At 47.9% G+C, this 25,195-nt stretch overlaps 1 protein-coding gene across 3 annotated transcripts in view; it reads right to left on the bottom strand.

The window, feature by feature from the left end:
- Positions 1 to 600: 600 nt before the first annotated feature.
- The window catches only part of LOC135913984 (acetylcholinesterase-like), a 30,786-nt gene continuing 6,191 nt past the window's right edge, over positions 601 to 25,195 (bottom strand). For all 3 annotated transcript variants that reach the window (XM_065446689.2, XM_065446699.2, XM_065446694.2), the window contains 11 exons: positions 25,084 to 25,158; positions 23,170 to 23,312; positions 14,707 to 14,943; positions 12,687 to 12,783; positions 10,980 to 11,214; positions 8,308 to 8,563; positions 7,124 to 7,379; positions 6,075 to 6,198; positions 5,133 to 5,427; positions 1,647 to 1,737; positions 601 to 1,059 (listed from right to left, as the gene is read on the bottom strand). In XM_065446689.2, the coding sequence (XP_065302761.1) occupies positions 886 to 1,059; positions 1,647 to 1,737; positions 5,133 to 5,427; positions 6,075 to 6,198; positions 7,124 to 7,379; positions 8,308 to 8,563; positions 10,980 to 11,214; positions 12,687 to 12,783; positions 14,707 to 14,943; positions 23,170 to 23,312; positions 25,084 to 25,158 (1,983 nt within the window). In that variant the 3' untranslated portion in view covers positions 601 to 885. The remainder of the gene's footprint in view (positions 1,060 to 1,646; positions 1,738 to 5,132; positions 5,428 to 6,074; positions 6,199 to 7,123; positions 7,380 to 8,307; positions 8,564 to 10,979; positions 11,215 to 12,686; positions 12,784 to 14,706; positions 14,944 to 23,169; positions 23,313 to 25,083; positions 25,159 to 25,195) is intronic.

Here is a 25,195-nt window from a genome sequence, read left to right as displayed (position 1 = left end):
ACTTGAAAGAAATTTAGACGTCAAAACAGTGATTGCGCAGTAAAGCTATCCTAGCAGAACACCGTGATGTACCAACACATGTGGCTATGTGTTATCATCGACCTGTAAAGTGTGAGAAATGGTCAGGCGTACGTTCCCATTAGAAGGTGATTTGCCTCATCCCAGGAAAGGCTTGTACGATAAGCCTGGACAACGACCTGTCAAGTGTGAGAGGCGTCCAAGCGGGCGTCCCCATGTCGACATAATTGCCCTCTTCTCCAAAACAGCGTCACCCCTTTTATTCCCCATTCTGACACAAAGGGAAGGACGAAGAAACCCCGAAGGGCCGGAGGTCGCCGACGGCAGAACCTGACGCAAGCACTAATACTTTCACAGGCTCCCCAAGAAGACAGCGACGACCACAAGACCGCAAGGCGTTGTTTAGGGCGTCCTGTCCCCCGTTTTAATCAGAACAGCTCGACACTCGGATAGCAGTCACAACCATGTACCAATGAAGTGAATACAATCTTTTCTCCTTTTTTTTCGTCATCACGATGCCCGGCTTTATCGTCGTTTCCCGATTCATGCGGTGAAGACCCACCTCACCCGGCCGAGATCGTATCAGTGAGCTCACATTTTTTTATTCGTGATACGTGCTTTAACATCAAGTTCGGCTTGTGGTTCTTCAACCACAGGGATATTCCGTGCTCCTGTAATGTTTTCGGGAAAGCCTGACTATAAAATCAAAGAATGGAAACTGAAAATATCGAGTACTGAACTAAAGAAAAGCGAAAAAGAACTCCATGACAACGTATATTGTTGGACGCCCAAGGACTCTAAGTGCACTAAATTCAGGACAAGCGTCCCTGAATAAGAAAAAAAAAGAAAAGTGAACAGCCTCTAAACCTATGTCGAGATGGAAATATCAGTCCTGACGTATGCAGGATCGGTCACAGCGCCGCCTTTCCTCGATGTGCTCTCTCGTTGTAGTGCTACAGCTGCGCCTCCTTTCAGCGCTGCGGGATCTGCAGCTAAAGATGGCAGGATGGCGCAAGTCTTCTTCCGGTAGTCTCTCACTTCCTGGAAGGCATAATGAACGGTTACGTTTACAAGAATATTCCGGCTGCTGGCTTGTGCTGCCTAGCTTATAAAATGCTTGACACGCTCTTCGCGCACTTACCATGCCTTCGCATTGTTCAGTTTACACAGCCCGAAAATTCAAGTTCAAATTCAACCAATTCGAATTCGATCATAATTTTTGTTTATTCATTAACGCATTGCTGCATGCAAACCAAGGAAACTAGTTTTGAAAGAGTGATTATTCAATGTAAGCTGATGCAAACTCAAGTTTATGCAAGTCTACTTTGAAAGCATGTTATACTTTGAATGCATGCATACATGCGATAAAGAGCTTCTCGTGATACCGGTGCCACAGTCGACAAGGGTGCCGCAGTGATGTTCAAACAGCAAAACTTTCATTCCGTCTTGTGCGATTATTAAACAACAACAAAAATGTCAGGCACCCAACTTTCTGCTCACTATCACTGGTACAGCCCATTGTTGCTATAGCAACACCTCTTGAAAGTTTTTATGCATCACATTAGAGTGTCGGCGGAGCACTACGAAATGGCAACTCGAAGATGCCGTGTCAAAGACGTGCAGCTTACTTCCAGTGTCGTGAGCCCGATGCGTACTCCTATGTCTCTTCCGTCGTCCCTGTAGCTTGTCCAGGGCTGTCCGTGCACGAACGGTAGATTCCTAGGATTGAACGCATGGTGAAAGAAAAGCTGAAGAAACATGGCCATACAAAGGCTCCCTGTACGTATGCGAAAATGTGAAAGTTGGAAGGTGTGCCCTTTTGTGTCGCTATGCCGGAGGGCCCAAGTGAATACTTCTATAGATAACGAATTTTGATAAAGTAGCGTCACAAGGCTTCTTCGCTAGCAATATGAACATTTTTCTCCCTCTTCTTGATGTCTTTGTAAATGAAATGGTGCCCGCGCTCTTTCGCAATGCGATGTAATATGCTATGCTCTATTCTGTTTCAACGTTAATAACGTTTCCCTCTGGAATTAAACGTTCGGCATATTGTGTTCTTACGATAAACACGTGCATGAAAAGTGCCACGGCTGATTGGTGCAATATCACCGCTATGAAGCGGCGAACCAGTAAAGAAAGAAATGTTTTGTTATACGTAACGTTCTTAAATCACAATTACGGACATGCGCTGCAGACGATAATTGCGAATTAGCCACGGCGCTTTGCACAAACTACCAGGCAGTTGCCAAATGCTCATAGCGCTTTGTTGATCGAACATTTTAGTTTTTATTACTTGATAATTAGCTGTTAGTGGTCCTTCACTCCTTTTTATTTTTCCTACGATAGTTGCCTAGCACCCGTTTTAGGATCTATTAAAGAAACTTTCGTTTCAGCCACTAATCAACTTTATGCCTGCCCATTATACACCCGGTTACATTGTTAGATGCGCATGTATTAATTTTTTACAACCAATTGGCGCTATTTTACTTGAAACAAAGGTAATATCCGCCATATGTGATTGTTTTTGAACATATTTCATCAGGCATAAAGTCGTCATCAATTAAAGTAAAATTTACAGGAGCGAATATAGGTTAGCCGTACATCCTGCTGTATAAATACCTTGCTTGCGTGCTACATGTACCACGATACACACGCTGCAGCAAATAAGAGCATATTTAACAAGACTACTGGTACTGAAGTCAAGTACCTTTGGCCCTATCAATAACTTGCCTTAATGCCTAACGAAAATTACATATACATGCAAATCTATGCTAATGCCACCTTTATTTAAGTTAAAAAGTGTCAGTTACCTGTGAAACACAAAAATGTGAACTTTTTAGTAAAATATATAGTCCGATTTTGGGCGTTTCTTGCCTGGGTGTGTTTCCTGTCGTCACAACGGTTCTTTATTGTTCATCTTGAGGAAAACTCCAACATCTTACGATGTGTCATCAAGGCAGATAGTCCAACTGGATTAAGTGGCCCTGAAGAGTACTGTTGTTTCAGTAGTTAAGCAGGTATTCATTTAAAGAAACGCACACTAAAACATGACGAGAGAAATCGCCCGTATCTTAAAGATATTTTCAAGGTCACTCTGCTTATACGGTGCTGGCGACTATCCACAGAAGAACAATTTGTGAGATATTACACCTAATATTTTGTTGAAATGGTTTCTAGATTTCGTGGAAGAGTCGCCGACAAATTGGAAGTCTGTTCAGTAAGCTTGGCAAAATGGTCGCGACGTAGCAGATAGCTAATATATCAAAGTGCACAGCAGCAGCTACGCGCATTCATTTTCGAACCATAGCTTGGTTATTGCCCGGCTGCAACATACTCCACTACCGGAAGTCTGCCGCTGTCCAGGCATACAGTCACATGTGTCTACTCGTAGACAATTTTTAGAGTGTGCATGTGGTGCATAGACCTTCTTGATGACGATTTATTGACCTGTTTTCTAGCACTATTATCAACGACTCGTGCACGATGCCTACGCAATATGCACTAGTAAAAGATCCCCTAGGACAAATCGTAATATATAGAATGGTAATAACGACGCAGCAAGATTCGGCGAAAGCGCAGCTTTCGAAACAGAATTCCTTGACTCGCGTGCTTCACTCCGGGTACGGTTATGCGGCGATGCAAGCCGTCTGCTCTGTCGATTTTATACTTCTTTTCATAGCTTAACGGTTAGGCCAAGGTAAATATACCTGGTAGCGAAGCTTCTATAGAAGCCCATTCGTTCAAAACATGGCGGTTCCTCGGCGGTTCATGGGGCTTAGCGCCATCTGCATGTGGAGGGAACACTTCCGGCGGAAGAAAAATTAGTGAGGCGCCATATCCGTTAAACACAGAAGTGACATCATTTTGTTTTCGAAGGCGTAATTTTTTTTTTTGCCTGTCTTTAGAGCTATGTATTCAAAAGCCCCGCCATTCGACTTGATGGGCGTTTCGAGCTTTCAGCGTGAAAAGCGATGCAGGAAAAGGCCAGCCGTACGGTTGTTGAAATCGCACCTCTGCACAGAACATATACTTTCTTTGGAGGCCGACGTAAGCTTAAGGTGTAGAGTGCTGGTCCTATCGTCGGACGCCAAGCTCGTCAGCCAGTGCAGTCGCACGAAAGCTACTACTCAGTTACCTGGCGGTCGTAACTCACTACTTTTGACTGAACAGGTCAGGAAGCGATGAAACTACCCGCATCACCAAATTAAGACAAACTTCGACAAGCAAAAAAGCACAACGTGTGAGGGGGGGGGCGCTTTTCAACATGTGTACTTTACGAGCGCGCCTTTCTGCACATTTCAAGAGGTGCATCGCATTTTGACTGATAACGGCGTCAACGCCACCTGTAACGATGGGCGCTGAAAAGAAATGTTTCTATTAATAATAAAAAAATTAGATAAACTTGTATTTTCTTAACTCGTCACGAATATATAAAGTTGACCAGGAATTTTATTTTCGTTGAATGCATCTAATTGTGTCTCGCTTGAATTTTAAAAAAAATACTTTCTTCTTTCCCAATGTTTGTTCCCTCCAAACATAGTCGCGCTTCAATCGCTGCTCCCATACCCACCCTTGCTGATGTCGGTGACGACTTGTACTGCACCGCTTTGCGCCCGAAGCTTCGCGACCTATTTGGATCGACCTTGGTTTGACGCCATAGCTACGAAGTTGAGGATAACTTTAAGTTGCTTTCCCGCTTTAGATACTCTTTCCCGCTATTCACTGTCACTGTGATTGAAACTTTAGACATGAGGTGGGAGTACAGCCCAGTTTTTTTTTTTTAGTGTGGAAACGTACTTAATTAAACAGGAGGTTCAGAGCTCTCTATTCTTAAGCGATCCTTTACTGGCAGCTCTTCTTCCACTGCACCAAGTAGTGTCACATTATATGTGCGGGCAAACATTCCCCGAGTTAAGCACGACACCACTCCTCAACTGAAGAAGACACTACGCTTCTCAAGAACGATCCTGCAGTGTTACTGAACTGCAATGACTTTTCCTGACGAGGGGCAACACTTCCCTCTCCTTTCTAGAGCCGAGGTGGACAGACTGTTGAGTGAAGGTACGTTATAAGAAGCGAGGGTAAGTCAGTCTTGCCACGAGCGTGGGCCGTACCCCGTCTTGGCAAACGTGGACCATATGTCGATCATTCTTCGACTAAGGTCCCTTTCTTGGGCAGTGGCTGCCCGTGACCCTTCCAAAGGACGGCCAAACACAAAGTCCAGGTCCATGAAACGCGCCGCCCCCGTTGTGTCGTTGAAAAGCGCGAAGCTGGCCTTGTGATCGAACACGTAGCCGAACACCTGGTTCCGCTGGCTGGCCGCGAGCTCGTGTCCGAACTTCAACAGCGGACACGTGTAGAGGAAGTCGCCCAGCAGATCCAAAGCCCAAGAGTTGACGCTCGCCGTAGCTGCGTGTGTAAGACGAGGATGTAGCCCGGCGTTGACGCCTTCACCAAAGTGCTCGCCTGCCGCGCACATCTGAGCATGCACTGCTGCAACAATTGATCACCTGCGGATCACGTTCAATGCGTTGAAATATGCAAGGAGCAAATTTTAGACGATCCTGGCTGCGTCAGCGTGAGGCGTCTGACGTCGCTGCAAACGCCGTACTATATCGACGGGACGGCTTTACAGGCGACACTTTTGCATTACGTAGTTTCTATAGCGTACACAAAGAGGCGGATTTGGAATGTAACCATGGTATTAAAAAAAAATTCATTTTTCGCGTTTGTAACATATACCACTAGACAATAAAACCATCTTGAAGAGCCATCATGCACCACAATTGTATTTGGGTCTCAGGTTGATACGGCATGCGGGCCATTCATTCTTGCCGGCTACTCGGCAACACAGCTGCAGCAGACACGGTCACCAACGTACAGGATGGTTCACTAAGGCAGCTTTAAATTAAAAAGCTTTCTCCGTCTTGGCGATTTTCGCATAACTTATTTGGAGATGTTGTATACCTAAGTAAAAATTTTCTTTCAGTATTCTGAGAAGGAAGGACGACTGCCTTTTTTGCAGAAGCTGTAGTTGCAGTGACTTTGCAAATTACCCTTATAGATTGGTGTAGTGGCCTTCCGAAAGGTATCAACGACTTCCCCGGCGTTCCTGATGTGGTAAATGGTGTTTAGAAATGTAGGCACAACGAGGTCCATGCCTGCGTCGGGCGGCGAAGTCTGGAAGCGAGAAGACGAAGAGACAAAACGAAATGAACAAACTCTCCGCTAGCATGCGCACGAAAGTACTGCGCAGGCTTTCTTAGACGACGAGATTTTTCAAGGTTTACTCTGCCAGTTTTCCTGAAATCTCCTTCGCAATTCGCAGCATTGCCATTTGTTGTTAATAGAAAGCGACGGCTCTACAGGAACGAATGCTTTCTGTCATTGAGTTGCTAGCGGCAGCGCTTGCGCGTTGAAATAGCCGATCAAAACACTTTTGTTACGATGACAATATTTGGAGCTTTTAAGAAATATTCTGAACATTACAACGTGCGAACCAGAAGCGGACGAGACGTACACACACGCATATATATATATATATATATATATAAACAAATCCACGCACTTCTAAGCTCTTCCATCCTGTAGCTACTTCCCCCACGTGACTGGCATTCAACACTTCACATGCGTACACTGTTTTCCACATTCACGCTCCTAATGCTAACGCAGTAAAAGGTTCCTTTCTCTTGTACTTTATATGGCTTCAATGCTAGCTTCATATGGCACGAAATATATATTTATGGCTCCTGTCACGATGCGTAGACTACTGGGCTGTTGGCAGCTAGTGGAAGGCTATCTATCTATCTATCTATCTATCTATCTATCTATCTATCTATCTATCTATCTATCTATCTATCTATCTATCTATCTATCTATCTATCTATCTATCTATCTATCTATCTATCTATCTATCTATCTATCTATCTATCTATCTATCTGTCTATCTATCTATCTCTCTATCTCTCTCTCTATCTATCTATCTATCTATCTATCTATCTATCTATCTATCTATCTATCTATCTATCTATCTATCTATCTATCTATCTATCTATCTATCTATCTAAGATGACGGAAATCGTGTACGCAGGAGAAGACACCTGACCCGCTTGAGGTAGTCAAAAAGGTGGGTGCCTTCGTTGCTGACGGTGCCCAACAGGAATCGCCGCCCGGTGACCCTTAACGCATCTTCGACGGTTGGGTGGGCGCGGCCCGATGGTCCAAAGTAGTGCCCCAATTCGCCGGTGACGCGAACGATCTCCCGCGACGGGATAACCCTCAGGCAGTGCGTCTTCCCGACCACGCCGCCGTGGGAGCAGTTGAGCAGGGCCGGCAGCTCGTGAGACTTGTCGTCAAAGTACCTGCGCACGAGCGGGGCCCACAAGCATTGCTGCACTCCTCTGCACTTCCGCTCTCCTCATCGTGACGTTAGGCGACTCCCTCTTTCCAGACAGCTTAAACCGGCTTGACTTTAGACCATCTGCTGAATGTACATACTGAGAGTGTGACCCCAACTGTGGCAGGAGAAGAACGTTCAGTGCAATCTAGTGTAGTTTCTTTAAGTGCACCGGACTCGATGACAGTTTGTAGCCCTCTTGTGCATCCTCTTCTGTGCGCGTAATGCTGAGTCGCGACTTCTATTTCTCTTTTTTATTCCTCATTTCCTTTACACCATAATAACCATAGCGGTAGACACCTATACAGATGAATAATCATAAGTTGACAAAGTGAATCGTATAAGGTCGTTATCAGTACCTAAGTAGCATCACATAAAAGTCGGTAAACGTAGGCACGCAGCATTATTAGATCATAAGGTCGTAACAGTTCACGGAAGACTATAGGAGAGGGATGAAATTATGTCGATGTCGATGAATGTTGATAAAATGGTAAAACATTATAATGCCATCGCGTTACAGTCGCTCACGTGCACCTTGAGGACAGCGAGTGTGCGCATAGTTGTTTCCGTGTTTTATATGGTGCGCGCCACGCTCGCCCATTCAGCTTTTTGCACATTTGTTTCACAATAACTACAATTCTTTAGCACTTTTCACAACACTACGCATGAACAGCATCGCGCCGGCAAGTGCCTACGTCGTTGCATTACTTCTTCCTCATCTACTGTATTCTGCCAGCCATTTCCTTTTAACATTTCTGCGGCGTAGGAGACGAGGGCCACACACCTACGGCTAACTTCTCCCCCTTTTTACTGTTCTTTTTTTGTATTCTGCCCCATCAAAACACACAAAAAAGTGACCGGGTAACAAAACAGAGACGTTGTGCTTGTGTTACCTCCGAAATGGCGACTCGCTCATGAGGATCACTTTGGCGAAGCGCTCGTGGCTCCAGAAGCGCGGCCCAGTCGTCTCGCCCTGGAGTAGATGGGCGCCCACAGACCACGCTCCGGACCCGCTGCCCATGAGGACAACGTCGCTGGCGTTGCCCCCAAAGCTGGCGATGCGGTCGAGCACCCATTGCACGGCCACATGCTGGTCTCCCAGGCCCACGTCACTCGGTGTGCATGGGATGTCGCCTCCCACTAGGCAATCTGCCATCAGAAACAGCAGAGGTCATGGGCCTGCTCCTTACAGGGCCTGTCGTTATGCCCCATCGAAAATTCTGTATATTACGTGTTGGAAACCGCCGTCTGGGGAGCGCATCTACCGCATGAATTTTGGGATTCGTTTATAACTAGAAGAGACAGGAGGAATCGGAATGTTGCGTTCATTGATTCATTCTTTAGTTACAACATATGTTACAAAATAAACATATCTACAAACATATTTTACAAACATCTCTGGAAGATACCTTCGGCCAGTGGGTATTAAATAGGTGCATGATGGTGCATGACGGTTCAGAAGTTCTTGATGGTGATGTCTACTGCATGGCGAATTCATTTCCGACGATCACCAATTGCCCCTGTCTTTCGTGAACTGACTCCGTCACATACATCGGCCAATTTCACAGTCTATCAACACTATAATATTCTCGGCCATTCGTGGCCTCCCTCCTGTTGGCAGCTATTCTGTTCGCTAATTAGGCCACTCGTCATCTTATCTACCTTACTGCCAGGAGGCGAGCTTCACTGCTAACACAGGCAATCTCTCCGTATGCCTCGACTAGTGCCTGCAATCTACATTATTCCCCTGCCTACTCCCCACAGAGTTGAAGGCTTCTCCCATACGAGAACCGACAGACCGCGCCGTGTTCACGTCACGAGCCCCGCCTACTTTTCACGTTTTGTTCTCTTCTTTCTTTGCGGCGCCATGCACTTCATGTGTCGGTTTTGCGCGTTGCCCATTGGGTAATTTACCAAAGTAACATGCCATAATCGCGTACGTTGCAGGCAGCGCGTGTGATGTTGGGGCTTTATGAGTGTGACCTAGATTCTGCGGCAGGAAGCCGGGCACCTCGTATAAGGTGCTTCGCTTCCTGTCGTGTGGTGACAAGCGTCAGCGCGTGACATACATATTACATTCTTATTTTTGTAATACCGAAACGTAATGGATGCAAATCATCCGGCTGTGCTGTGTGTGGCTCGTGGAGCAGTGCCTTGGAGGATAACAAAACTTGAGAGGATGATATAAAGTGCGCAGCGAGTGCTGTTAACAAAAATTTATCGGCGTATTACGTTGTATTCATATAGGAGGTAAACGTTGTGGAGGTTATATAGGAGGTTAACGTCATCTAACGTTATGAGACAGGGAGGACGTGGTGTGGATTAAAGTGCAAATGGGCGTAGCCGGCTTGCTAATTGAGAGTAAAAGGAGAAATGCAGTCGGGCAGGCCATGTAACACGTAGGGTAGATGACTGGCGGTCAATTAGAGGTACAGAATGGGTGCCACGCTAAGAGAAACGCAGCAAAGGAAAGCAGATGGTGTGTTGCAATGTGGAAATTTGGAGGTACATATAAAGCCGTCATCTGGAGCAAGGAGGAGTAGTTGGCTATCTCTGGAAGATAGCTTGGGCCAGTGGAAATTAAATAGGTACATGATGGTGATGACCCCATCATAATCATGGTGGTTCATACGTTTATGATCGTGGTGCCTACTGCATGGCGAATTCATTTCCCAGCGATCTCCAATTGCCCCTGTCCAGCGTGAACTGATTCCGTTACATACACCTGAAAGTTTCGCAGTCTATCAACACTATCTTATTCTCGGCTGTTCGCAGCCTCACTTCTGTTGGCACCTGTTCTGTTAGCTAATTAGACTACTGTTTATCTTATTCACGCATTACGCAGTCTGAGGGACACCATTTCTTACTCTATGGTAGAATATCAGCTTAGCCTGTTTCTTCTCTAATCCACACCGCTGTCCTCCTATCTCCTAACCCTGAGATTCAAGCTCCTCTCATTTTCCACGGAGAGAAGTACGATGTTTGGCTAGTTGGTGCCTGGCTGTCAATGTTTGTGACGAAAGAGGTTAGTGGAAGAAAACAGAGAGCGACAGAAAGAACGCCAATCTAAAGTTCGGTATAGCATTAGTTAACAGTTTTCCACGGAGTATGAGTAATGCGATTGACAGAAGACTCATAACCGGTCCCGGTAAAGGCGCATTTCCCTGCAAATGCCAGACGTGATTGGTTTTGCAGATACGCTTAAGATGGCCGAAAGATCGCCGTACTGCACCATGCAGCGTGATAAGGTCCCCGGGCACTACACCTTCTCTGAGAGGACGCCCAATCACTTTCGCCGAACACAAAGCAGATGCAATTGAACTTGAAACTGGCGGCTTGGTCACGTGAAGCGAAGTTCATCTTTACCTGGACCAGTTGTGCAACTCCTGTAACTTGCGTTCCCCGCACTGGATGGTCGACTCACGGGTGCGAATGATTCGTCGAATGGCAGCGGAGATTACCGAATTTTCGTTGCTGCTCTTTGCGTCCGCATCTTCATCCTTCCGCTTACCTTTTCGCGCCACTAACAACGACAGTTCCCGCAGCGCGAGTTGACCCAATTTACCGATGTTGAGGAAGCCGAAGGCACCCAGCCGGAAGTTGGGCGCCACCACGACGAGATCACCAAGTCCGGCGAGCCAGCGGCCGTCGTAGTAGTTATTGTCGCCGTTCTGGAATTCGATCGCGTGGAAGAACACCAGTACTGTCTTCCGGCAGCCCGGCGTACTGTGCTCCGTACACGGCGTCCACACGTTGAGGTGAAGGCAGTCCTCGCTGGTGTGCTCGTTGGAGCGGATTACCTGTGCGTTCCACAGTCGCTCAATGCCTCTAATTGTTATATTAGCGAAGGTGGGCTCTTTAGCCGACAGAGTAAGTAAGTTTAGTGTCCTGTTACATTCCGTTTATAGGATGAGTCCCGTATTTTCGTCGTACGTCCTGGCAGGGTAGCAACAATACATAACCTCTAACCATACTAACCATACCATACTAACCATAACCCCCCCCCGACTATAATACCCACGGGGTAATATGTAGGTGTATAAATAAATAAATAAATAAATAAATAAATAAATAAATAAATAAATAAATAAATAAATAAATAAATAAATTACTTATGTGCAAGATATTGGCCGCGTATTGGGTGCTTGGCTGCAAATGATGTGTGGGCACATATGCGTAACGGTGCTACGTGAGTACACTGCTCAGAGATTCCAAGTCACCATTAACATTTCTTTCCAGTACTTATTAGCCGATGTGAAGGAGCAGGGCTATTTAGTTGGTCTGTGGTTCTGGCCAGTAGTGATGGGGTAAGAATAACGTGTGCAGAAGGCATAGCACATGCAAGCTCTCTGGCTTGGAGTGAATATTTTGTTTCCTCGGCAATATCACGCCAGCGTCACACCTTATCCGTTTCCGCTATTTTCTGTAGGTGCATTTTTCTAGCCTAAGGTGTCTCGCCTACAAGATGAGCATGGCATTCTCCGGCTCTTTCTCCTCTTTCTTTATCTATCTATCAGACACTTTTTTTGTTCGTGCAAGAAAAACAAGGCACCTGCAGAATACACCTGAAGCTAAGCACAAGCAGATTCAAAAAGGAAAAATAGGGGGCGGAAACCTGGCTCTGGGGGCTTTCCTCTTAATCAACAGGCATCGTATTGAAACAGTACGAGCAAATGGACTGTTAAGTGTAGCTTTCCTTAATTTCACGCTCGTACCGCAGCACTAACGCGTTACTGTGACGTCACGGACTTAAAGTACTTTCGCGCGTATGAATCGTAATTACACATAAAACTAACTCATAACTGCTTAGGCTGAAACTTCTGGTTCCTTAAGAGTGAACTATAAAAGCTTTTTATCGACAAAATGAGAATACTCCCGAGCCGATGCTGTCCTCATCTTACGACAAAGAGATATCAATGACATTTCGTAACAGATTTACATTTTGCGTCATCCTGCGTTTACCAAGACTAGGCTCGCGCAAACCTTGACCTTCCTGGCAATCAGAAAGTGCACCTTATCAATATATCTAAACTTTACACACCATTTTAGTTACCCTTTAGAACTCGAGTTCTGAGGGCGCGCCCATGCTTGCCCAAGTCAGCATTTTACAGGCACTGGAACACTCGTGGTTACAGCACTTATTTTAGTCAAAGCACGCCACAGTAGCAAAAACAATTAGTTACTGTGGCATCCGATTACTTATTATGCGACAACCAGAACACATTTAGCCACGAGAACAAACCACGAACAAGCAACGCGCGCTGAGACGAACCTGCCCTTTTGCGGTGTACGCTTTCTGGGCGCATCCGGGCTTCGGAATCCTGGCGTCTATTTCCCCGTAGTTGTCGTCGGAAACCTTGGAAGCATCCCTGCATTCGCAAAGAATAGGTGCGCAAGTACATTTCCTATACTGCTCAAAACGACGGGGACACATGAGTACAGGTAAGTTGAACCCCTGCGCCACGCAGGCCCTCCAATTGGCGCGGAGGTGTTACTGAACTAATCGAATTCCTCAAAGTAAGATGCGTCAGAAAAATCGTAGAGTACAACCAAAAGACAAGCCACCGACTTGAGAGTGTCGGATTGTAATTTGAAAATACCAGAAAGCTTAATTACGTTACGCGGAAGCTCAAACACAAAACCCTGTTCCAGCGTTTATGCCATTCGTAGAGCGGCGCGCCGCGCTCGGTTCCTTGCAATAACACCACCCAGATGGCGCTCGCCTCTGCGCATCCGTGGCCCACGCAAGAGGCCGCGTTTCTACCAGAAAGCTCGCCCACTCACCTTCGTGCATAGCGTCCTTGCCAGCGTTTCCCGGTAAACATCACGGTTACTTAAGCTGCAGTTGCAGGGAAGCGTGAGAAGCAGTCGGGGATATTTGAACGCTCTCGCGTTCCACTCTCAAAGGCAAAGCTTAAGCGTCCTCCAAATTTTCCATGTTGATCTACAATTTTCCCAATGACACTATTCATCTAAATAATATATTTCAGGAGTTGAACAATTAATAAACACTAATTGTGTAATTAGGAAGAAAGAAAAGCTAATCTGAGCGTGTCCTAGCGATAGCCTTGGTTTTGTCTAGCTACGTGGCATGTGTACATTTTAAAATTTTTGAGCATGATAGTTGGGACACCCTGTATAAAGAAACAATAAAGATCTATCTACAACAATTTAAACATATAATTTCCCATTACTCCTGTCGTGCGCTATCTGATTCTAACTTGGGCCTTCAAATTTCCTAATTTTATCACCCCACCTAATTATTTGCCGTGCTCATCTGTGCTACTCTTCCCTCGGCACCCATTCTGTAACTATAATTGTCCACCGGTTACCTGTCTACACATTACATAGCGTGCCCAGCTCCATTTTTATTCTTTTAGTGGCTTTTTTCTGAAGTGCATGGTGGCCTGCAGCAGAGGTAGAACACTGCATTCGTAAGTCCGTAAGTTCGAATTGTCGTCCAGTGCACTACACTTTCATGCCCCGTCTGACATCGGCAAAAAGAAAAAAAGAAGAAAATGGCGAGAGCCAATGGGTCTACGCTAGTCCAGGTACAACCAGAATAGGAAGGCCCACAAACCAGAACAGGAATGGGTCTCCATGCATGACGCAGTATTCGGCCACTGCCTCCTTCATGAGGCGTTGTGTTACCTTGCCTTAACTATAAGACGACAAAGGTACATGACTGGCCATGCTTATGTATGATACACGCACTCCAAGTCAACGCCTCTGAGTAATCGCACACGCATGCTGATTCCACGTGAAAGCCTATTTCTTCTTTGCCCATGAATGGTACTTGATATATATATCCTCATCACAAACCCATTTTGTTTTGTTCCTCGGAGGCATGTCACGCGCTTACTCTGCAGCAAATAACCCATCAGCAGACGTCTTATAAACGTAAGAAATAACGTCGCGAGAAAATTTAAAGCTAGAAGTACAAAAGCTAGGCAAATCCGGGTACTATAACTATTATTCCCCTGCTAGCTGCACGATTTCTCCTCCAAAATTTCCCCTAGGGGGTTTGAGTAGGAAACTCTGCGCCACCGGTCGCTTTCTTGTGTATTTGTGCACGTCTAGTATAGACGACGCCCCAGAGGCGTCAGCCCGCGCCGCTCACAGCCATAGCGGAGGATGTAGTACGTCTTTTCAAAAGCAGGTGTCACGTTGTCTGTTAGCTCTGTGAGGCTTCTCGCTTGTCTCTTCGGCATATACAATATACGATGCACTGCAGGTTGACGCTGAACCCATCGAGCATTCGCGCCCGGATACTTCTATGGTGGTACACTCACGCAAACCGCAGCGGTCCTTCGGGGCTGCGGGCAAACGGGATGCCCCGGAACATGTAGACGGGCCGGTTCTCGACGCTGGTCCGAAGCCCGCGGCAGATTCCCAGTCCGGGCACTTCGATGTGCATCTCTTCGTCCTCCCAGGTTCGCATCAGCAGCCACAGCACAGCCAGGGCGTTGAAGACGAACACCGACAACACTGCCGCGACAAACAGCGGGCACCGGTGGTCTGCCCGGAGGCTGTAAGCGGGGGTGGCGGTGGTGACCATGATTAAGTTCACTGGCACAGAGGCTACGACGGACGTAAAGCACCAAAGCAATGACGACTGTAGCCTCAATCTAACGACAACAGTAGACAGTCAGATTGTCGGCATATTAGAGTGGCTTAAAAATACCTTCGCAGATTTACGCCAATCAGAGGAAATCCTAAATTAAATGCAGCTAAGCTGTCTCCTGGTGCTCTCACGCCTTTCAGAAGCACTGGATGTCTGTTTACTCACTGCCTGTAAGCTATGCAGGACTACAAACGCGTCACTAAACCGATGCAATTCCTTCGCTATAGCAAGACTTTTCTTATGCTTCAATATATTCAAGCTCTGTGCAGAGCTGCCTTTTTTTCTTTTGAAGTAATTAAACAAAAGAAACGCTACGGCAAGCCATAGTTGTATGAAAAGATACTGAAATTGATCTTAGACAAAAAGCCCACACGTGATTTGGGACCCTCCTAAATAACATCCCCCATGGAGCGCCTGTGATACGTGGCATGAGAAACAGGGATTATCGATTACTGGCTAAGACAAACCACACAATAAATTTTACTTTTGGAATCAGGCATGCGCAAGGGAACATTTGCTTTAAAACTCTTGATTACTACGCTTGAAAGCAAATTTGGGGCTTCGAACCAGGTTGTGGTGCTGGATGTCCTTCGATTACTAAAAAAGGTGCTTTGGCAAGCCAGAAAAATAAAAGCAAGGACAAGTACATGTGCCCACACTAACTAACATTGAGCCATTTATTTTTGTCAGTGTTCCCAGAGGTCACCTTAGCTGTTTGCAGGTAAAGAAGCACGTTGAATTCTACCGAGTAACCAAAGACTCACACTGGAAACCTTGAACAACGTGTCTTCCTTCAGAACGTTCAAAATACCTAAATGAACTACTGAAATTTTCGAGGACACGCTCACACATCGGCAATGAAGTTACGGTGCCCAGTTCAGTAGACTGAGAAGTAGCGGCAATCCGTGGCACGCTAGATGTGTATGCGAAATCATCCGCTCTCCCAGCGTTGTTGTTTCTTCATTTCCCCAGAAGTAATTAAGTAAACGGAAAGAAGTATTTAGGGAAGGGATAGGTCTCACTGTCGTCAAGTACTTGCACGTTTGTCCGTTAGTGTCATCCAAGACGAAGTAGTGAGTAACATTGCTTCGGACACGAGAAAGCTTTCCTGTTTACTGTAACAGCGTTCCGGCAGCGCATACAATGGTTAGAATAAGACACGTTGCGAAGCGTAAACGAAGGCAACGCTGTATCTTGAGAAGATGGCGGTGTAAGTGCTGTGGAAGCCCGCTGTTGCCTCAGTAGTTGAAAATATCGCCAAAGTTTGTTGTTAGCGCGAAGCTGTTAAGGAGAGGTCGACAATATTGTGTTCTTGCGGCGGCCGTTTCGTTGGCTGAGGGCATACAGCGGCGAGGTCGGTATGAGGTGTCCATCAAAGAATAGCCATCAACACAATCTACGTCAATGCCCCGCAGTTGCTTTTAAACGTGGTCACCCAGGGTGACAGAACAAAGAAATTCCCAGTTTTGCAAGAACTAAACGCGACGCATTGACAGCAATAGCAAAGTATTATACAAGTACACGAAGAAGGTTCGCAGCTCTATCGCCCCTCTGTATTGCTGTAAACATTCGCTTGCTGATTAAAGTACCGGAAATTGTATCCCTCGCACGCAGGGAAACATCAAAAGATCACTTCCGATGATAACGAACACTAACTGCCACAACGCTGACGTGCTGAAGAGAAAGAGAGAGAGAAAAAAATTTATTGATCAGTTAATCGGAGTTATGGCAGGTCTGGGTGGGGCCCACAGTCGAGGGCTCCACTGGCTCTTGCGGCTCACTGAGCTTGGTCCAGAAGGGCCAATTGGCTCCCCCGATCCTAGCTTAGTGAATTGTGCCTCCCACTGCAGTACGAAATCCGTGACGCTTAGAAAAGGCGAGTTGACGTTGCTTGGCCGAGCCGTACATTCCCACGTTACGTGGGCCAGCGTGGGTTTTGCGCCGCACCATGGACAGGCGTCCGTGTAATATGTCGGGTGCTTCTTGTGTAAGACGTTTAGGTGCGGGTATGAAGTGGTTTGTATGCGACGCCAGTCTTGGGCTTGTCTTCTAGTTTGGAATACGTTTGGAATTTAAATAGTTTGTAGTGCGAAAGGTCGTAGGTCCGTCTCTCCCTCCTCTGATTCTCTGATATGTCGCGCACTGCGGACAATGGTTCCTCTAGGGTTCTGGCCGCTGCTTGGTCATTGCTTCCTCGAGCTATGCGGTCTGCCCTTTCGTTCCGGTCGAGTCTGTTGTGCGCGGGGCACCACGTAATGTCATAGTCCAGGTCCAGTCGTGAGCCGAGTATTCTTTGGGCGCGGCGCGGTAGCATTCCCCGCATGAAGCGTCGACACGCTGCTTGCGAGTCTGTATAGCACATCAGCCGACTGACCCTTGAAGTCAGCGTCTCGTATCGCCAGCGCTATTGCCGCTGCCTCTGCTACGGTCTTAACCGTAGCGGTTATTGTGGTGACTCTGTTGTTTGGGGTGATTGCATAGAAGTCCCTGCGAGTGGTTGCTCTCGCGTGCGTATAGTAGGCGGCCAGATCCTTGCCGAATCGATTCCGCAGAATTCTCGTCCTGGCCTGTCTGCGGCCTGCGTAGTACATGGCACTCATATTTCTTGATATGGCTGAGACATGGACGTGCTCCCTCAATCTCGTGACAACAAGACTGTTTCGTCTCCGCAGAACAGGGGTCGAGCGTTGTATCCCAGTCTTTGGAGAATAAAGCAGCCCTGGGGCGTAGAGCTCAACCTTTCTCTTTGCGATATCAGAACTGCAGTGACATGTTCTTCATATTTGTTGCGAATAACCAACCGCTCCAGGCTCTTCGCGCTGACTGTTCGGGAGTACCAGAGCAGATTTGTATGGGTTGGTTTTAAACTCCGAATTGTGGCATTGATGCTGCCGTAGTCTTGGATAAGTAGGCCACGCACTGTGATTTGGGTGACTTCACAAATGGCCTGGCCGTCGAGATGTAAGTCTATCCTTGGTGCGGCAGCTTTCTTGTGACACTTGCTGCGTACGCGCATGAATTCTGATTTTTCCAGTGCGCACGTCATACCCGTGTGTTTGTTGAATTTTACTACCTTGTTTATGGTCTCCTGTAATAGGTCTTGTTTTTCTCCGTAAGAACACCGGTGGGTTCACAACGTTATGTCATAGGCGTAGATTGTACATCCAAGGTCCCGTGCTTGCTCGAGTTCTAGAGCCAGTCGCCTCAACCCGACGTTGAAAAGAAGCGGTGGCAAAATTCAGCCCTGTGGAGTTCCTGGCTGGGCGTCGCAATGACGTCAGAGCGCGTACTGCCCAACCCAATCATTACCTTTCTGTCGCGAAGGAAGGTAAGGACGTACCGAAACACCCTTCTTCCGCAACCTATGTCTACCAGACCTTCGAGGATTGCTTCGTGAGAGATCATGTCAAACGCTTCTTTAACATTGAGCGCCAAACTATCCTGGCTTTTTTGCTTTGTGGCGGGTCCAAAACTTCGTCGCGAAGCGCAAGAAAGGCGTCCTGTGCCGAGACGCGTGGCCTGAAGCCGAGCATAGAATCGGGAAAAACTTTATTCCGCTCGATATAGTTGCTCAGTCGAGTTTGGATCACCTTTTCAAAGAGCTTCCCTGCACATGAAGTGAGCGATATTGGTCTCAAGTATAGCAGATCTCTGGGTTTAGCCGCTTCCGCTATGAGTATGACAGTAGCCTCTTGTCATTCTTCCGGTAGTGCCACGTCGTCGGGCCATACATTATCATTGCAGTAGGTCGTAAAAGCTGCCTCAGTGATTCCTGACTCAGGTTGCGCAGCATCGCATTTGTAATGTGGTCCGGACCCGGTGAGGTGTTCTTCCGGAAAGATTTTGCGGCTGCATAGAGCTCTGCCGCTGTTATGGGTGCGTCCAGCTTCGCGTTGTCTGATCCCTCATAGTTGCATTGCACTGATTTTGTGTCCGGTACTCATTTGTAGACGCTCTTAAGGTCCTCAAAGAGGGCATTGGTCGTGCCATCGTATTCATTTTCAATTAATTTCAGTGTTTTGTTGCTGGTAGTGCGTGTTCCTGTCGGATCTATCATACTGCGCAGAATAGCCCACGTTCGCTTTGTGCTAAGCGTTCCTTTGAGTACATCACAAAACTGAAGGCAATTGGTGTTTTGCAGCTGCTGCGCATACTCGCTGGCTTCCTGCGCAAGCCTGGTTATCCTAATTATGAGTTTTCCGTTGTGTCTCTGTCTCTTCCAACATTTGGTCAGACTTCTCCGAGCTCCCCACATGTGTAGTAGGTGCCTGTCTACTGCCGGTGTTTCGACTGCTGTCGAGAAATTCCATGTAGTCCTTTTGTGTATTCTGCTGATGAATTCCGTCCATTCTATAACACTATCGCCCGGTGTGGTCTCCCTTTGCTTCTGCCTATAAGCTGTCCAATCGGTTATGGTGGCTCGGTTATCAGAGTGCGGAGCGTTAAAGTCTCCTTGGATATTGTCCCGGTCATTGCTTTTCACTTTTCGCAACGCGGCCGTCACTAGCACGTCGAACTTTGCCTTCCTGTCTCTAGGTGGGCTGTAGACGTTGACAATAACTGTTTTCGGTTTGCAGCGTCTAAGTGGCTAGACCGTGAGAGCCTGATGTTGGACACCAGAGTTAAGGACGCAGTCCACACTCACCGCTATGTCCACTCGTGTCAGTGCTGTTATCTGAGGATAGTCAGGGTGCGAGTGCATCTTGTATCCTCTGAGGTTCGGTATCTTCTTGCCTCGTTCTTGTATGCACATGATACCCGGGGTACAGGCGTCGCATCTATAAAACTCAAAAGTGCTGCGTGTTTAATTCTAAGAGTCCTGCAGTTCCACTGCCAGATCTCGAGGCTTCCGGCTACTCTCGCGTGGCGATTAGCCATCTATAATACTTTCGCTGTCGGTCAGCTCTCTCTCTTTATGCCTGCGTGCAGGAGTTCCTGGGCTGGCACATTTTCGTTTGTTCAGTCCCTCTTTCGTTGTGTGAAAAGAGGAGTCCTGTATCTGTCAATTGAGCTTGTGCTGCTCCGCAAAAAGAAGTTGGATTCGTCGGGCTATGGTATTCAGTTTATTGTCTTTTCCTGTCACCCGTGGGTTCGCGTTCTTAGTTTCTCTTGGCATGGATTTGATCGTCTGGGGCTCATTCTTCTGTTTGAAATCAGCTAGCTCCCTTCGAATTTCTGCAAGACTGTCCTTTAAAATTCTGTTCTGCTCTAAAATCTTTTGATAGGCTAAACTCTGAGTTGCTGGATCGGCAGTGGGAGACACTATTCGCGCCCAGCTTACCTGTTGTGTGGCGGTGGCTGCCGTCTGATGTTTAGCCTGCGGAGCCCTCTACTGTTTGGGGGCTAGAAGCTTGACATTGCGTGCCCGGGATGTTGACCTAAATCTGTGATCACTCCGCCGTCGGGTACGCCATCTCGATCTGGATCACGATCTTCTTGCTTGCTTGGGTTTGGAGGGGGTCCCCTCTTACCATTGAGGGAGCTCCGGAAAATCGCTGAGCTCCAATTCTTCGTCTTCTGTTGCAAACCACCGGGGTTGGTGTTGTTGAACAGCTTTGTGCGTTCGCTTCTCGGTCAGCCTTGTGGTCGTGTTTGCTTCAGGCGTTTTTTGCGGTTTCGGTCGCCTGTGAGATGCTTCCCCCGGCAAGCGGTACATCACGGCGAGCACTCGTGTCCGTCTTCGGGCTCGAGCGCCCCACAGATTCTACGCACTTATGTGTCCGGTTGCGGGCAAACGTCCGTGCGGTGGCCGACGCTGTGAGAAATCTTGCAAACCTGCACCGAGTTCCGGCATGGATGGCACGCCATTTCCCCACCGCAATAGTAGACGAACCCCAGTAGGATCGTGCCGAGGAAAGTGATGACGCCGAGGAAAGTGATGGATCGTGCCTGGATTATCTCGATGCCCTGGGTACGGACTCGGAGGCTTGGCTTGATTGTCTCTCCGGGTGTGTGCGGCGGGAGGCCATGAATGACACCTCTGACGGCGCATTCTCCTGTGGCAGCGCACACATGAACGCGTGCGTCTTGCCATTGACAGTGACAGCTGTGATCTTGCGTAGGAGATTAGCTGTCTCTTTCTCAGACGTTGAGACTCTGTTTGAGCCCTGTTTTATGCGCAGTATAAAATGCTCACCCTTTACTTCGTTGTGGCAGGCCGCGATCACTGCTTCTGCGAGCATCAGGCTGGTTAGAGTTTTCAACGTGAGTCCTTGGTGCGGGCGGAGAATGATCTTGAAGTCATCGCGCGGCAGTGGTAGTAGCTTGTTCCGTCGCTCCCTGCATCGGCGAATGGAAGGTGAGTTCTGTTCCTTCTGCCATCCACCATCTTCCATCCCTCTTCGTCGGGTCCTCTTGTAAACCGCCGCAGGTCCTCAGCGTCCGTGAGAAGCGTTGGAGTAGTTTCATCTTTACCAGGAGTTAAGGCTTCGGAAAAATCCATTTCGTCTTCCTCTGTAACGGGTTTCGGTTGTCACGGCGCACCATTTGAGGCACTCGCCGCAACAGAAACGATTTCTTGAGACGCCATATGCGTCGCTGTCGTGTGCCAGGCGCTGCACCGACGCCATGCGGCGGCCACCACCACGCCTTAGCTCTGATGCATGCTAGTGTACCTGAAGCTGGTAGCTTCGTGAAATTGTGGAGCCGCCGGAAATGGGCCTAGGTCCAAGAGGATGGTGTCCCTGGGTTCCGTACACGTTCACGGTTCTGGTGATGCACAATTTCCGTCGGTTACTGGAACTATAACCAGCAAAAACATGGATATTGCGGAGTTCGAAGCGGGTGCTGCTGCACTCCTCGACGCCGCCTATCGGTCTGGAATGCTGAAGAGTGCAAACAGGGGGAGTGAACGCTTTCTGTGGCATTTCGTTTCGACGCACCTCCAAAACCTCAAATTAAGCGATCTCCAGCGTTAGATATGTGGAAAGACCGTGCGCATGAAGCAACCAACCATCTGCGTTCAGCCAACCAAAGAGTACCTTAAAGACGTGGCACGCGGGCCGCGTATCAGCTCAGCCGCGCGGAAAGCCGCGCGCAGCCACGAAAGCTAGACGAGGGGACGCGTGCTCACCAGCCGCCTCCCCTTTCACGCGCTTTATCATTGTACCACGCGCTCCCCTAACCTCAGCCCCTCCCCCCCCCCCCTTCCGAACGCCAGTTTGATCATGTAGCCGCGAACACAGGGAGCTCGCAAACACGGCGCGCATCAAGCAACCATACCCGCCGAGGTTGCTCATTGGCTGTGGTGTTGGGCCGCTGAGCATGGGTTCGTGGGATCGAATCCCGGCCAAGGTGGCCGCATTTCGATGGGGGCGAAATGCGAAAACACCCGTTTACTTAGATTTAGGTGCACGTTAAAGAACCCCAGGTGGTCAAAATGTCCGGAGACCTCCACTACGGCGTGCCTCTTAATCAGAAAGTGGTTTTGGCACGTGAAACGCCATAATTTTTTTTATCAAGGAACCAACCTTCTCGGCTAACACTGGCACGCTTCCCCTCACCAACAGCATACGGCGCGCCAGGCGCGATAGGATCTTCTCGCACTAGAAATTTACACGGAACATCACGAAGACGGTGATAGCTCACATGGAGTATCCATATAATAGCTATTGCCAACAAAAGTTACCCTCCAGGGAATAGAAAGAACTCCATCGCGCAATTTTTCTGAGCTAGAAGTTCATTTTTTTTTCGCATCGCGATTTAGCGGCTCCCCGTTGCAGGTAGGCTAGGAGGGGCCCCAAGATGACACATTTTGTTGTGTCGCCACTGCGCATTTTGCCTAATATTGTTAGAACGTACGTTCGTGGCCATGGCAGTTCTTTTCATTAAATAATGACAAATGATAAACATATGCCACTGTAATACGCCGCTTACACATAAAGCTCCGGCATAGCGAAGGGTTCACAACGGATTCACAGCGTTTGCTTAATCTTGTGTAAATCCGAAAAATGCAATACAGCCATTCCCCTCCCCCTCTCATGGTCTTCCGAAGGGCATGAGAGTTCCCTTACACAACCTCAGTGCTCAGATTGGAATACATCTGCGCAAGTGTCTTCTTTTTTCATTATTTCAGCACCATACTGTCCACTGCGCGCGCGTTCTCGCGGATAAAGCAACGCAAGCCACCAACCTCATCTTCGAATCATCACCAACTGCAGGGAAGCGCAGCGGCGGCCCCTTACGGCCGTTACCCTCATGCAGCGGCTGAAATAAACCTATATCGTCCGGTTCATTCGGGTTGGCAGGCGCTGCTGCTTGGGCATGCGCTTCCTCCTGAAATAAAAAAAAAATAGTGCATGCGATATTGCGTTCTTCTATATGAAAAAAAAAATAAATGCGTTACAACCAATCTCACGATGACTGTCGACGGTAATGCGTTAGCATAGAATCAATACAGCGACGCAACGTATTTTCACCGTCGAAGTGAGTTACGTGTGATGCATGTACTGCAGCGGGCCTCCCGTTTCACGCACCCATCACGCACCCAGAACACACGGCGCCATCTGGAGCCGCCGCTGCGAAGCGTGCGCGTGGCTTCCGAAAGAACTGGCGCGCTGGTGCTTGCGAACGCTGAGAAACGCGTCATGTGCAACCGGCCTGCTCTCTCGAGCTTCATTCCGGACACGTTGCGCCTCCTAGCGGCACTGCCAAGCCCGCGCGTTGTCTCCAAAAAAAAAAAAGAAAAAGAAGCGTGGCATGCAGGTTCCAGTGAACGCTGAGAATTGTTTCCTTCGATTGGACACACACCCAGTAGCACGTACTCAGCGACCCAGTTTGGCGAGAGGTTCACTGAAGAGCGGCACATGTCCACTGGATTCATGGCGCAGCTCACTAAACGGCTGGCGTGAAAGGCGTTCATTGAAAAGCGTCACATGTCCAGTGCATTTAGGGCGCGGCCTGCTAATGCGTAGCGTTGCAGTCCTTGAGGAACCCTTGCGAGGCGGATTCGATTCCGCTCAACGCCAGAGAAATATAACGGATCCTGTCATTGTAGAGTGGCGCATTCCCAGTGGCCTATACCTGGTTACCGAAGTTGGCGTCAAGTACGTTCATTGAAGAGCGGCACACACGTCCTGGCGTGTGCCCGTTGACCCAAGTTGGGAAAGACACTCACTAAAGACTAACACTGACCAAGTGGCACATGCCGATACGTCACGTTGGCGTCAAAGAGTTTATTTTACCAGCAGTGCCAACACAGTCCCGCGTCTGCAGGGACCCATATCGACGTGAGAGAGCTTCGTTGAAGAAAGGCACTTATGTATTCATTGGCACATAGTGACCCAAGTTGATCCAATGGTTGGTTTCTAAGCTTGTTACCTGAACACAGCACGCCGATGCACTACCCATTCGACGAATGACTGCCCAGCGACACATGTAGGTGACAAAGCGGTTAGATGCATTTATAGATAGATGCACCCGTAGAGAGATAGCCCAAGGAAAGCCCACGAAGAACCCAAGGAATGTTAAGGCATTAAAACATACTTTGCCACAATGCGAGAGGAGGTATATAGCTTTGAATCCGCATTTCAGCACATTCAACGTATGAACCTCGGTTCTCTAACTTTTGTTTCAGGTTATCTGTAGAGTAATGTCACTGTGCCGGTTAACCAGACAAGTCAAGCACATCCTTTCTGCTTATTGTTTACGATACGCAATGTACCACCTCATTTTCAACAAATTGACATGTAATCATTTGTGTAATTTCGACGCATCAAGCATTGTGGAAATTGATACGCAGTTGTGCGGTGGTATCAAGAATCGACGAAGGCATTGCAATGAAGTGTGGCTTTCCTTCCAATGGAATGGTATTTGGATAGCGAAACAGAACACGGACATAAGTCATGATGACCGGCCAACAAACCCATATCGCCACTCTCGTCGATTTCCTTCGAATGTTTGACAAACTCGTTAACACTGCGTTCCAGCTTCGAGGTGTAGCTTGTATGGCTCTTTCAAATGGTTACTGTTCTTCAGATTGATTTTTGCGACACAACGTTCCATTTTGGCAAGCGAAAACACTGTTTTATGTTGCTGCTTTGCTTACCTTGGCCTCTACAGCGACCATGCCAGCACCAGGTTGAGGCGGCGGAACCGGCGCTGCGTCTGTCGCCGCGGTAGGCTGTATCGAGAAATAGCGCAACATGAGTCGTGCGTTA

Source organism: Dermacentor albipictus, chromosome 3 (genome assembly GCF_038994185.2).
Source record: "Dermacentor albipictus isolate Rhodes 1998 colony chromosome 3, USDA_Dalb.pri_finalv2, whole genome shotgun sequence".
Classification (NCBI taxonomy): domain Eukaryota; kingdom Metazoa; phylum Arthropoda; class Arachnida; order Ixodida; family Ixodidae; genus Dermacentor; species Dermacentor albipictus.
The sequence above is the reverse complement of the archived record's forward strand: the minus strand, read 5'-3'. Positions and strand labels throughout refer to the sequence as shown.